Genomic DNA, 15792 nt, shown 5'->3' with positions numbered 1-15792 from the left:
AAAATAACATAACATGATAACATAACTAACATAATATAACATAACACAACACAATACAACACATAACATAACATAACATAACATAACATAACATAACATAACATAAACATAACATAACATAATATAACAAAATAACATAACATGATAACATAACTAACATAATATAACATAACACAACACAATACAACAGCACAAACACAGCATAACATAACAACATGACATGATGCTATGCAATGCAACATCGCATAGCATAGCATAGCATAACATAACATAACATAACACAACACAACATAACACAATACAACATTGCATAGAATACCAGAGGAAATCATAATAGCGCCAATTATCAACCGAGCATGTTCGATATATAGCGTTCCCAAATATTCTTCAAATAACTATGTTCCTTCGGCACACGATACCCCTTGTAATTCTGATAAGCTTATTTAGCGCCAAACGAATAGTTGGTTCCATTGAATAGCTCTGGCATATGAGAATAACCGGTTACCATAAGATATGTGGCTTCTGCTCGGCAGAGTAATTCATGCCTTCCGGGAGGAAAAGCATACTCCGAGAATTCTCGACATTAGGGTAGGAAAGTTCATGTAACCACGGCAACAATTAGCCTGTCTCTGGACTTCGCCCAGACAGGTTCACTTTACATTGCGCGTTGAACCAGGGGAGATTTCCGACATGTCAAAAATGCAAGCCGAAAATAACAGTTAATTTCGATAGTGAAAACCCTCGACGTCGACGAGGGCAAACAATGAGAAGGTATTCTACAGAAATTGTCACCATTCAAGATTCTGGCGGTTACTTACAGGACCAGTAATGTCTACTTTTATGTTTTTTTTCACCATTTTTGTTCTGAATGTCGACCATAATTTCTTGTTCTACTCTCAAAGCATGTTGATATTCTCAGTGTTCGGCTTGTCAACTCAGCCCATACATGTGTAAACTGCGTTGCTATTGTTTACAAATGAATTCTGGTCCGGACTAGAATTTAAATATAAAGTGCATTTTACACATAGACGCTTTGTTGACCAGCGAAATAGTGGGTGTTTCTTTTAGGAGTAGAATCAGAACTTGCGATTGATATACAAAATAAAAATAACGGAAAAATCATCAAAAGTTACCATTACTGGCCCTTTAACAGTGCTTACAGTGTCACTTTACTTAAAATTGCAACAATTATCAATGACTTGCAGCTGGCCCGAAACAGAGAGCCGCCATTAAAACACCTTCACAGCAGGGCTCACATACACTATGTATCAAATGTGGTTTATGCGGTATACGGTATATCTTCATTGTGTTCTGTTAGCGTGAGTGTACAAATTTATATTCAATAAAAAATATAAAAGATCCGCTTTTCAGTGCCTTTTTTCTGCCGATTGTCAGTCTCGGACCTGCTGGTGGTCACTCATAATTGGTGCAGAAGTGAACTGGAAGCAATTTCAAGTAAAGTTTAATTCCCCTAAGCAATCTGAATGATACATTGTTTATATTGTCAGTTCGATAAGTTCTATAGTCGGACTACAGAGACCGTGGAACCGCGAGCATGACAAACAACTCTCGTTGAGTTTGTAGGGAGTTTATCTATATTTATCGTCGTGCGCAAATTTGCACTGATAGTTCTATGCTAAAGCAACAACACGGAAGTCGTGTACTTCATGACACTCAACCAACTTTGATTTCCAATTTTGTTTTGAATTGTTTCCTAAATTTGAGAACGCTAAAAAGATTGTAGGTCAGCATTTTAACTGTCCATGACAAAATTTAATGCTTCACCCCAACCCTGCGCTGTACTAAATCATCGGCTATTTCAGTCCAAAGATATCTGTCGATAACAAATATCAAATCTATCGCATATTTACTGTGGAGTCCCAGGGTCTGTGGATCTAGAGTTCGATCAGTTGCCATTTTATATGACTGTATACATGGACATGTAATATATATTTATCTCGTGCTATCCCTGGTGCCATTTTTTCTTTTCCAAGGCACTCCATTTTTTCCTTAAAATGCAGATATATGGATATATAGATTGTTAAAAGGATTCGCCACTGCACAATGAAATGTCGCACACCGCACATGCGCAAAGGGCATTGCAAGGTTTTGTTCGCTTATTATGAAGCAGCGAGAAATTAATATTTTCTTTCAAATGTGATGATTTAACCATGAAGTCTCAATACACATCGGCAGAGCACATGACGGAAGAAATTTTGCCAGTAAAACTTGCTGTTAAAAAGTTCTTGATGAAAAGATGACAGAGAAACGCACAACGCCGGACTTGTTTTCATCTCGCGAACACATACACATACTCTGTATCCTCTTGAGTCCCCGTGTTCAAACTCTGCTATCGCTCAGGGACCGTAGACAATAAATTATTCGTATGGCAACTGAATTTTACTGCTTTTGACCTTTAACCCTCTTCTTTTCCCGAAGCGAAACTACGAAGTGCAAAAAAAAAAAATTGCGACGGACATATTACGAATGTAACTTTCGCATTCCCGACCCACAGACACCATTAAAATAGCATTACTCACCCATCCAACCAATAGATGAACTTAAAATTAACCTAAGCGATGCGCGCAACTAACAGAGCAGGCAGAATACGCATAACGGACAGATTTTCGGCGATTAAAATTTTAAAATACTTTACAGCTCTACAATGTTTGTTCTTTCATTTTGAAATCCGAAGAGAAAATCATCCTTCTTTCTTTAATGAAATAGCAAAAGTGATTCTTTCCCTCAGAAATAAGAAAACGTAGCCGTATTGAAGTCCAAATATTTCCAGTTCAAACATTTACGCGATGATGTTTGATTTTGTTCTTGATTGTGAAAGAGAAAGGTTGAAACTTTCTTTTGGCAAAGTATGAGCGAAAGTTTAAAACTTCCATTTCTACTAGCGTATTATCTTAAAAGTTACGTGTATTGAAAATATATTGCCTGATTGCACTGTATAGTGGTAAGCTTATTGGTTCACAAAACTTTTCGCATTAAAGATTTTGTGATCATACACGGCTCCTCAGCACAGAAAAGTTCAATACTCCTTTCCACCATACACTTTATAAATGTTTAAACTTAAATCTAGGTCTGGACACAACTTTCTGTTTTGCTATATACTGACAATAAACGATACAAACGTCATTTTGCATAGAAACACTGTCTTCCGGACATTGATTTGGTACGCATTGTAAATGTTCAGTTTTCTTAACAAGTCGAGCAATATGGCAACTACATTTAGAAAAAGTTGAGAAAAATCGAAAGTTGAAAGCTATTTCCCACTCAGTGCAAGGGGCTAGACCGGTAGCTGAGAGATAAAATCCCATCTCGGCGTAGTTATGGGAAGTTTAATTAGAAAGCGAGTATGGGAATACTCAACACATCACATCAAATTAGTTTGTGTTGAGGTTTGGTTTCACGCTGTTTATACTCGGTGTCTTGATGTCGATATTTAAGACTCTTATCTGTGTAACCTGATGGGTTTACCGAGTTACGCGATAGAAGTTAAGCAGACAGACCGTATTGTAGTCGAGGATGGCGCTGCTGACAGCAAGAGGTTCATGCAACAGACGAAATACGAAGTAGCAGCATTGAAAATACAATGCGAACAAAACGTATACAAAATGTATACAAAATGTGCACAAAATGTGTAGACAATGTGTATTAAATGTATATAAAATGTTACAATGTACACTTTTTTGTTGACAAATGAATTCTAGCTCTAGTCCGGACTACAATTCAGATGCCAGCAATGACATTGGACATGACTCATTTAAAGGTTGTGTGTTTGATCAATTAACATTTGAACATGATTTTGAGAATAGAGAGTAAATGTATTTTACAAAAAGCGCAAAAATGCAATAGAAATGCACACAAAGTAAGCGCTACTGGAGCGTACACTCGTAGTTGATGTTAACAAAGTATTTCATGGCAAAATTACAAAACCATAGACTCTGACTGTGATTTGTAACAATATCGGTCACGTGACTATCGAAAGGTTCAAAAATTCGAAATCTGTAGCACCAAGGGTAAACTGGAAACTTAATTTCACTTTCTTCTAATTGTTCAAAACCCTTCAACCTTATTGGAGCAGTCTGTCGAGAGTTGACAAAATCTTTCATGAACTTTATTTCAATAAGTCCTGACCGCCGTCGTCACTGACAGACCGTGTCATAACTTTTCAAAGCACGAAAACCATCTCATTCAATTTTCATTCCACCTTATGACCATTCGGATCATTACTTTATTACAGTCTGTACCGAGTCTACAAATATAACATCATTACCTCTGGAAATTGAACATAATCTATGAAAGCTACGTGTAACAAGCTAATTCCCTCTGCGAAATTGATAACTGCATCCCAGCGGTTCGCCAACATTTTATTTCTTTTGTTGGTCGAGCCGTGGAACTCTGACATTTAAAGTCAAACCAGAGCTAGTCTTACAGCGGTGTGTGCAAAGCTCTTATTGAAAAACAGATGTCTTTCCAATATATAATATTTATGTTTCCGGTGGGGGTCAAAGGTCAGGGGAGATGGAAACGAAATGAACTCTCCGGTTACTGTGTGCGGACACTTGAAACCACGCAGGCTTTGTCCAGGACGCTGTTTTATGCATTACTACCGGTGATTATTATATAGCTGGACAAAGAATGCCTGACAGAACCGTGAAGAGTTTCAGCTCGGATGGTTTTACCGACGCTGTCCATTGGTAAAGATGGTACATTCTGCCAAGGAAGACATTAAGAAAGGTCATTTTTATTCTGAAATGCCATATCTCCGTCTTGAGGTTGATCACTGTTGATTTTTCTGTATCGTTGTTGGTAAATAGTGAATAGTTTTCTTATCAAATCGTCATTCAAGTGAACTTTTAATCCTGGATTTTGATAAAAGATCGAATGCAAAACTTTCAAACGAAACAGCACAAAATCAAACATGTTTAAGGTAAGCGGTGACGTACGCACACAAAAATAACTCTTTTTTGATGCCTGAAAGAAAAGCGAAAAGTTGTGACAGCCGGGTGAAGAAGTTCGCCAGGTCTCAATAGATAATAGACAAGCGAGATTTATGATATTCTGATATCTAAAGTGACGTAAGTGGTGTCCACTAACATTTTATGATGGCATCTTTGGATAATTTTAAGGGGGCCAGTAGCTGTAACTTCTGATTACTTTTTAGCACTATTTTTGTTCAGTATATCAATTGCAACTTCTTGTTCTACATCCCAAAGCATGTTGAAACTCCAACTGTTTAGCTTGTCAACACAGCGTCTATACGGTGTTTCCCTGTTGTTGTTTACCTTTGGATTATAGTACGGACTACAATTCACTCGTCGACAATATGCAGTCTACACATGTATAGACTGAGTTGGGTTGCCCAAATACGGTGTATCTCAACATGCTTTGGGGAGTAGAACAGGATATATTAAAAATCAAAACAGTAAAAAAGTCATCAAAAGTTTTGATACAGTTTCTGGCGAGGTAATTTCATGTTGCAAAGTCATTGTTATTCATCTCTCATGCAACAATGTAACAAAGAAGAAATTAAATTTACGGTGACTGTCAAAAGTACATATACAATTCATATACGATACCCTTGGAGATCCGAATAGTCGATAAAGGTAATCATTGCAATTTGGTGGCGCACTCAACTATGTACGGATGTAATTTCGACCTGGGGCTGAGCACGCGCCAGTCCAAACAAGACATCGTTCCCGATACTTGTGCCCATGAGCACAGTGGCACGCATACGGTAGTTACACATACATTGTGAAAATAATAAAGTTTATGGAAGGGGCAATAAAACTAACATATGGCGATACTTTCGTTACTTCTGTTTCGGAAAACAAGTATATTTTTTCTTCTTCAGAAAGAATATTGACATATAAGAAATTAATCTTTAATGAACAAAGCATTGTACACAATTTGCTATGGTATTATTGACAAATGAAATTCAGTCCGAATTTAGTTCAATCGTCAACAACAAAAAATCAGGCATAGCACTCAATACAGACTGTGTTGAGAAGTTAATAATGTGGAATTTCGACGCGATTTTTGAAGCAGAACACGAAACTGCATTAACAAAAAATGCCCCAGCTATATTACCTTCAGTTTTAGCCCAGGGCGACTACAACAAGATTGACGAATGATGCGATATCGTCTGATTGACGACAGAAAGGATTGTCATGATACCAAAGGTCTTTCTAACGAGTAGCGATCTTTGACTGTCGTTTCTCGCTGTGACTGCATGCTACCAGAGTTTATGAAATCTGTGTCTACTTATCCATGTCAAACTTTAAACAGCTTGTTCATGTTACACGTCTCAATAAGGGTTAAGGGGTCACTTCCGAGGGCCCGGTCCCACTTCGTCAATTCCTCGCGCTGAAGACCATCCCGGTTGAAGACTCAAAGGACAATGGATGTCTTTTGATGATGTTTTCAGTACTTCTTACTTATCAAACGGCAAACTCACTTTATCTTTTCACTGACAAATCTGAAACACAAAACTTCAGCCTTGCCAACAAACCTTTTGCACTGTTATTATCAACAAAATTCCAGCCCGGACTGAACTTCAGTTGTCAATAATGCCATTTGGAACTACACACAAAGGTTTAACTGACAGTTGGTCTTGGACATTCGACATCGTCACGGGAGTATGGGAGTAGAACAAGAAATCTGTACTACACCCGCAGAATAAATATACTGGGAAAAGCATCAAAATTTACGGCTGACGGGGCTTCACAAATTCCAAGTTATTAGAGTACCTTGTGATAGATAGACTTATTTCGGACAAAAATGGGGTAAAGTTTACGTTCGGATGGAATGTAAATCAAATCATCTTCTGCGGATCTTTTCATGACCGATTCGTCTTAAAATAAAACAGATCAAAATATGCCCGGAAAATGACTCATTCGCCTCTGTCTGACACGGTAGATCCTTAGAGTGTATTGACCGCCTTTGACAAATTGTTTTAAGGTGATGTTAACGATACTGTGGTCTAGTTTTAGTTGCCATGCCGCGGCAACTAGAAATGAAATGTCTTTTGCATGACAAAATTCTTTGACTTAATTTCCATGTGCATTACAAAGTGTACAATATCATTATTTTTCGCCGTTGATCCCCAGCCTAGGTGACTCAACAGATTCTGACTGACTTTTCGATCAAACTTTTTCCTGCCGCGAGCTGGAATAAATTGGACATTTTGGACCCGACAAAAAGTCAAGGATGTAAACACACGAACTGACACAAACAGCATATAGATTTATGTTTTCCTGCCAGCGACATACCAAAGTATCTAGATTCAATAAAAATTATTTTTTTATTTTTATTATTTTTCAGATTTGTGATTCTTATATATGTTCTATGATTGACAAAGCTACTAGGCCTAATCGCGACATGATAAAACGTTTTTGTAGATTACAAATAAATACTTTTTGTGTATTTTGATTTATTTGTTTTTATTTTACTAGCTGTAACTTTATTTCTCTTTTCTTTTTTTCAGACTGTGGTGAATTCGGCGAGCAATAGTCCCCTACCCATTGGAAACAACGCCTTATCTTATCATTCAGAAAAATTGCGCCATTTCGGACAGTCTATGAACGATACGTCAGGAGTCAATGGTGAGTGAAAATTCTTTGACGAAAGCTGTTTTGTTTTCAAATTGAGAACTGGTCCTGTAGACTGCAATTTTAATTCGAAAAACAGTCTCAAACTTGTATGAGCTAAGAACGGAAGAAACGTGGCAACAAACAAAAGTAAAGATATCGTTTTGTAAGTTTATGAGTTTCAGAGAGAGAGAGAGAGAGAGAGAGAGAGAGAGAGAGAGAGAGAGAGAGAGAGAGAGAGAGAGAGAGAGAGAGAGAGAGAGAGAGAGAGAGAGAGAGAGAGAGAGGGGGAAGGGAGGGGAGGGAGGAGGAGGACAGTAGTCTAGACGTCTTGAAGACAGATAAGGGCAGAAACTACACGAGAGAAGAGATATTGTTGATCTATAAATGGATATTACAAAAAGTAAAACATACCATAATACAAAAGAAGAAATAGACAATGTAAAGATAATGTGACTACATCGCGAGATTTGATAAATTAAGATAACAAAGCCATCAAGCAAGCAGATTGTCAGTCAGCCTTTTATTATTTATGAGTTGATGTTGATCTTTTTCTGCAAAATCTGAACAAAAAGTGTTCTACATTCAGAAGCAAGTATCTGAAAACTCAACCATAATCAGAAAACGTTTCCTGTTTTTCAATCGAGCTCGGCATTCGAAATTGGTTTGAGACTTTGTGATTTATCTTTTTGGGCATAGCTTTGTGAGATGGAAAATGACGGAAAAACGCGTGTTTTTCTCGTTGATTGCAACCATGTGGAATTAAGGGGGCTTTGTCATAAAACGGAAATTTTCTGTAAAATGTTACTACTGTGGACACTAATTTAAACCGGACATCGGTCCTTAGCGGTTTACCGTTTCCTGTGTACGGACTCCATGCAGAGTGGGAGTGCTGGGAACGCTAATTTACATCGCTCATAGTTTCATCGTTGATCGACCTAAAGTTTGTCATAAAATTTGCCTTTTCTAGAACCTATTCTCTGTGTGTGTGTATGTGTGTATGTGTGTGTGTGTGTGTGAGAGAGAGAGAGAAGAGAGAGAGAGAGAGAGAGAGAGAGAGAGAGAGAGAGAGAGAGAGAGAGAGAGAGAGAGAACGCCCTCTACGGAACTTTGAAGCACGGTGACACACTCACCTTCATTGCAATCCTCTCTCTGCATTCCTTATATCCCATCAGAGAATTCTTACATAATTGTCTGTAGCGTTTCCAGCATTACCAAGTTTTGTTTTAAAATCGTATTCCAGACGACGCTATTCCCTTCTCTCCTTTTATTCCAATCTCTCCCCAAACTTAAATGCATAAAGAGTTGATGAAACCGCAGTACACCATACCGCAATTCAAAGCAACAAACAATCATTCGTTCAGTCTCCGAGCTGGCCAAATCCCTATGATAGAACATTTTAATTGCATGCAGACACCTTTTGGGTTGCATTTTAAGTTCTCACAAAACAATGAACTATTACGGTAAATTAATGAAAACGGCAATGATAAAACCAAGTGTGTCAACTGTCGTTCGAATCGAATTTTTCTTCCTGTGTTGATGTTTAAAGAGGAAATTTGCAATCCCGATGTTGAGTAGGTCTACTTGGTAACAGCACAATGCTACAAAGACGTGTAATTTCTAGTTTGTTCGAAAACAAAATCTGGCAATACACTCCGAGGCCATTCTTGGCAAGATACTTAGAATACGCTAACTTACGTACAATTACTGTAAATTGAAGTTGACACGAGCTTCGTGGATGAAGTGACGTCATTCAAGGTCAAGTTGACAAATGACGCCAACAGCATCCTGTTCTACCTGTCTTGCACTTTCGGGATTTGTTGAACAATATGAAATGCAAAAAATGACTGTATTACCTACCATATGTGTTGTATGATGTACTAGGGGAAGGTTTGAACGGCGATTATTTTTTTTAATTAACTGAAACACTGAGAATTGTATTTATAGAGTAGAAAAACTTGTGTAATAAGAAATTCGTGCGTTGTTTGTCAGCAGTCGGTTCCATATGTCAGTCAAAAGTTGGAAAACGCTGTTTTCTTTTCATTCCTTAAGACGTAGGCGTGAAATTGACCCGGTAATTGGACAAGGCGAGTCAGTGTTGATGTTGAATTCAGAGTTCACGGCGGCGCGCTGAGCGAGTCTCTCGATCTCGCTGTTCGGGGGTGACATGGAGCGCTCACAGTCACACGTCACGAATTTCCTACGCGTCGACGCAATTTTCTTTTAATGACAAGGGCTGATTGGATTCGGCGGTGGGGAGATTAGAACGCGTGTTGATATGAACGAAGGACGGAAGGTGGTCCGTATAATTGACGTACTGATCGGCGGGAACCAAAAGTGTGAAACCGTTCGTTTGTTTTTCTGAACGCAACGCGAGCCGCACTCGAGCAAAATTAAGGTAGCATGCGCCTCGAAATTAAAAGTCTTAAACTTTTTGTCAAACTTTCCGAGTAGACACATTAAACAAGTCGCCTTGGAAATTAACAATCAAAATCATAGGTCATTGTGCAAAATTTGGTACTAGAAAAACAAATTATACATATTTACGGTCACGTGAAATTTAAAATGGCATCCCTGTGTAAACTTTATAGGCAACAATCAATTTTTGAATGTCTCAAAAATAAGCCAGTGAGAAATTCAGGCACTCCACGAACTTGAAAATGAATCCCTGTAAGTGGTAGACCAAAAAAGGAATTATAAAAGTTTGGGATTCCGAAAATGTGTCCGCAGGCGCATTCAACCTTAAACATCTTTTTCAAACAGGCAAATGTTATCACCATATACGTTGCTGTTCTTTCTGTCAATTGTCCACGGATTTACCTATAATATCAGAACTCGAACTCTCGACAACCACTTTGTCTAGAAAAATCAACAAAAAATTGCCGTTTCGGTAGTTCGCGTCTTGCAAAATGAAAAATTTAATATTGTGCTCAAACTTCTTACAAGGAATCTTACACCGCTCTCTTTCAAAATAAAGAATATAATCAGGGGGAGAGTGAAAATTTTGATATCAGAGAAACAAATTACCAAAATAAATACTGATATTTATGATTTAAAATGGCTGCAATCCCTATGTAAACTCTGCCCAGAAAACTATTTGTTTTTGTTTTCACAAAAGCCAGACGGTAAAAACTTTATTCACTCCACAATCTTCAAAGTAAGTTGACACAAGTGATTATACCATAGAGGTACATGTATTGGAAAGATATGAGAGTCTGAATATCTGCCCCCGAGGAGCTTTCTACCTTAAGTTGAACTCATAATTTTACAAATTCTTTCGAATGACAACCAATGTTAGATATGAAAAGAAGTAAGTTAGCGCATATGGTTGGAACTTTGTTTAGTCGTTAATTTGAGCACAGATTTGACTTGAAATGGTGTCCGAGTCATTCTTAACATTTGAAATTGTGAGTTCTGGAAAGTGAGAATCGAATGTTGTTTGTAGGCACAGATAAAACTTCGACCCAGCTTCCAAAACCTTCACAAAATGAATTGTTCACAATCTGGAGGCATGAAAAAATAATTATGGTTGACGGGAGTTTTTTTCCTACCGCTCCTCCTTGACCTGTTAGCATTGTTGCAGGGTTGTCACATTGGCAATGACCTTTGCTGATCATTTTAGGTCAGTTAACGAGCCAAACGATGTCCAGTAACGCTCAAATGTAAGCAGATTGCCAAATAATAAAACGTTCATGGTAAAATTATTTGTCATCATAATCACACACCACCACCATCATCATCACCATGACAATCACTATCGTCGTTATCGTCACTACTGCCGCCGCCTTGATGATGATGATGACGATGATGAAGAAGAAGATGCTGCTGCTGCTGCTGCTGATGATGATGATGATCATCATCGTCATCATCATCATCATCATCATCATTACCACCACAACGCCACCACTAACACCACCACCATCGTGTCATGACTCTAAAAAGTTGCCTTTATTGTCTTGCGTTGTTCAGAATTCAGAGTTACAGCGATGATATCTGTAAATTTTAGCAATATAACCTGTATTTTTGTCACAGAGACAAGAATATTTCCTTCTTCTTCTCCGTTTGCTACGTTGAAATACTGAGTATTACCCTTCTCAATGGAACACCTTACGCAATATTATTGTTGAAAGATGAATTCTGGTACGGACTAAAATTAATATTTGACATAACACACAGAGGCAGTAATGACAAGTTGAAAACGAGGGTACTCTGACAAGAACAAGAAGCTGTATTTCATATAATTTGATATAATATATATATATATATATATATATATATATATATATATATATATATATATATATATATATATATATATATATATATATATATATAAGTTTCACAAGTCATCACATCTAGCATGACCACTCTCTGTAAACACAGAAATTGTATAAAGAAACCCTTATTGGGGATTAAATGTCTAGTGAAATACATTTAGGGAATGACGTATTTCTCGAACAGATTATCCACGTTTTTGCCAAGAATCGTCGGAATGAGTATAAGCTAAAAATAACCTTGCCAGCTCGGCCTTGAAATACCGATGTTTCCCATTGAAATAATTGTGTCGAGGTCGTTCACAGCTAAAGTAGGTATTGCTTACAGAATAAACGTTGTATTCGATGTTTTTCTGCGAAATGTAATCCCAAACTTAATGTAACTCTGCATTTGGTGTGAATAACGCAGACAACAGATAAGCTGCTATAAGCTTATGTCGAACTAAAACAATTTTGAAAACAGGCTTCATGCGTCACTGAGCATAGTTTAGCAAATAGCATTAGTGTCGGAGTGTAAGTAGGATTTTAAGAAAGCGATGACGAATTCGTCACGTTTAGGAGGATCGATAGCAATGAAACGGCAGCAAGCATCTTCTTACCGTAATCACCATTTACTGATCTCATACTGTTTAACCGTCACCAATACTGCTAGTACAAAAAATACAAGTATAACTTGTAACAACTCCCTTGTATTTTTTTCTAGTGTTTGTCTTTTTAAATGATATTGTCGTAGCTTGCTGCTTTTGCAGTTTTCCTGCTCTTTTGCCAATAATCGTGTTTAATCATGTTTACATTTGTGTGTTGAATGCAAAGAAGAAATAAACACAAAAAAGTTACGAAAGCTTGCCTGTTTCAGATGTGTTTGCAAAACAGCTAGAATTATTGATGACCCGTTTCAAAATGTACTTTAAATTTCCTCTATCGATTTATCCTAACTGCATGTTTAAGTGTAGAGGTGCAACTTATAACAAACTGATATCAAAAGCTTATGACATCCTATAAGTTGAAAAATACCGCATTTTGTCAAACTATTTCGTATGTGTCAATATCAGCGATTATAAGTGTCTGGCAAAATTTTCATTTTGCTTTTTTTTCATGGAGCCTATTTTTAAACTGATTCTCAATAGAGGGGCGCTGTCATGTCTATATGATGAGTCAGGGGAAAATAGGTGTTAATGATGCTATAGACAAATTATAAGTATACACAGCGACGCAGAACAAAATAATTAGCTAAGGATAACAAAATAAAATTAAAAAAAAACACCCCATATTACAAATTTAAAAGCATCATAGTATTAAAATCGCATGTGAATAAGATTTTGTTAAATTCATTTTCGTTAGTATTAATACATGTGTATTGACAATGATAAGTACACATTTCCGACGCTGAGTATAGACGAGGGCATAAAGGTTTTAATGCAGTATCACCTTGTAGAATACTCGATCAATTTATTGTGTTCATTTACCCCTTCACAGCAATGTTTTGGTCTGAACTCAGTAATTCGATGATGAGTGTGGACTTTTTTATTGTGAAATGGGGGTGTAGTAACATGTAAACAAATGCCAGGCTTTGTGAAACTAACGAACTTGATTTCTTTTTTTCATCCTAGGTTTCGATCACAACGGCGTCACCAGTCTTGATCGACTCTCGCTAATCGTGGAAAGGATTTCTCCAAAGGGTGCCACCAACGACGAGAACGGTGTAGCTGAACATATGAAGGGCTCCATCGATTGAAAATAGCTACATAGCAAACGACGAATTACAAACGCACGATCGAACAAACAACAAACGGACAGACAAAAATAGCTCTCATTTTGCATCAATTTTAGTGCATTTTGATACAAAATAAAGAATTCTTGTGGTGATGTGCTATGGTTTTGACTTTTATTTCAAAATCAGGGAATTATACCGACAACTTGCTACTATAAGTTCATGTATTCTTTGTTTCATACATTTTTCTGTGTTCTTCATGTTCTCAGTATATCTCTATATATGTCAGATCTGCAATATTCTTTGAAACATATTCTTTAAAACACTACTTTATCTCAAACTCCTCTCTCTCTCTCTCTCTCTCTCTCTCTCTCTCTCTCTCTCTCTCTCTCTCTCTCTCTCTCTCAAATATTCCAGTATTACTCATATGTAATTCGTCTTCCATTTTGTTACATTTCCAGAACTCTTCTATTTCGACATAAGTGAATTCCTTGTCTCGACCAGTGTAAATTTTCACTCATCTTTACGTTTTAGCTGTCAACTCGATTTTTGGTCACAATTTAATTTTCAAGAATGGTGCCTTTTGCACAACTCCAATGATTCTTAATTATTTTCCATTGATCTCGATATATTGATCACTGATACAATCCTGAACACATAGGAACGGTATATTTTGAATTTCTCATTTCGTTGACTGGTTATCTTTAAAGGGCAGTGGTCGTCGGAACTGCGCATGTGCAACTTTCTTGTTTACAAACAATGCTTTTCATACACTATATATAGATGCACCATGTCAAAATAGCTGCGACATTTAAATTTTACGATGTACATTAAGACAAACATGTTTTGACTTTCATCAATCGCCAATGTAGCTTGGATACAGTGTTTACATCGGTCGTAGGGTCCCTAGTGACCTTTGAGCGCCGTTCCGACGACCACCGCCCTTTAAGTTTGAATGACTGACAATTCTTGAGATTGTAAACAATTATAAGTTACAATTACGTAGGAATCTCACAGAGTATATGATAGACCTACTGCAAATATATACTTTCATGTCTGCGGCTGTTCTTGTTTGAAATGGCACTGGGATTTAACGCTTGGTTCGATTTTCTTAAGATTCAAAAACAATCAGCTCAACGCAGTTGTTTGGATTAAACTGTCGTGGATAGTGTGGAAATTGCCATCGTATTATTTTGCTATGATAATTTTCTTTGTTTCCAATCAAGTCAGTCTTTGTACCTCAGTATGATTTTATACTTTTTTATTGAAATTCCGACCGAAACTTCTGATACGGTCACGTGTTGTCGCATTGGTGAAGCAAATTGAAAACATCAATGATGTCATGAACCACGTGACTAGGACGACCTTTCACCGCTCAAAAGCATTGTCAAGTGAACAAATGTAAATATTTACCGATTTTGAATAAACAAGTTTTTTCTTTTATACTCTAATGAGTGAGCTTGGTGTGTGCGATTCGCAGTCAAACTACAAACCTCGGTACAGTGTGGATCAGGTTCGGCGATGAGGGCGTCCTTCACTGTTGACAAACGTCTTTGGGATTGCTGGTCCTGGCAGTACTGAACATGCTGAAGGTTTGCCTTTGTCAGTGATTTTATTTCGGAGTTTGAAATGGGAAGTGGCGATTGTCTCGTATATCTAGAATATCTCTTAAAAAGCGTGATATCGCTTGATTGCTACCTCCTTGTCTCTATCCACGGTCCATCCTTCGTGTTTTATCTTTGTCTTTCGCAGTAAAATTTTGATTCACTGACACGAGCGTTATTTACGTTTATTCATCCTCTGTGTCGGGCCATAGGCCAGATTTTATACAGCTGATGGCTCAACAATAGTTGGGCTCGCACTCAGCGCAATCCACACCTCAGGGAATTATGGCTCCTTGTTTGTTTGTTTGTTTGTTACGTATGGTTATTTCCATAGACAATAAAGGACCAACAGAGAGTTTTATTTGTGTTCATGTTTGTTTGCTTACAAGTATAGTCAATAAATGATACTTAAAAAAAATTCTAATACAATCCCACATGTGTTAAATAAAGCAGCCTTAATATTATATTACAGTATTTTTGTAGATTGTAAAGCCCAGTCGTCGTGTGCGGGCGCTCCGTACCACCATCCCCGAAAGGACGGAGGCGGAGGTACGGAGCGCCCGCACACTGGGCTTTACAGTCTGTCTATGTGAAAATGCACA

At 37.5% G+C, this 15792-nt stretch overlaps 1 protein-coding gene across 1 annotated transcript in view; it reads left to right on the top strand.

Annotated features, from left to right (window-relative positions):
• LOC139121097 (transcription factor SUM-1-like) overlaps positions 1-15037 on the top strand; it is a 34698-nt gene extending 19661 nt beyond the window's left edge. Inside the window, exons 2-3 of the mRNA XM_070685727.1 lie at positions 7499-7616; positions 13486-15037. Of these exons, the coding sequence (XP_070541828.1) occupies positions 7499-7616; positions 13486-13610 (243 nt within the window). The 3' untranslated portion in view covers positions 13611-15037. The remainder of the gene's footprint in view (positions 1-7498; positions 7617-13485) is intronic.
• The last annotated feature ends 755 nt before the right edge of the window (positions 15038-15792 follow it).

Source organism: Ptychodera flava, chromosome 2 (assembly GCF_041260155.1).
Source record: "Ptychodera flava strain L36383 chromosome 2, AS_Pfla_20210202, whole genome shotgun sequence".
In the NCBI taxonomy this organism is placed as follows: domain Eukaryota; kingdom Metazoa; phylum Hemichordata; class Enteropneusta; family Ptychoderidae; genus Ptychodera; species Ptychodera flava.
Note: the sequence above shows the minus strand (reverse complement) of the source record. Positions and strands in the feature narration are given on the sequence as shown.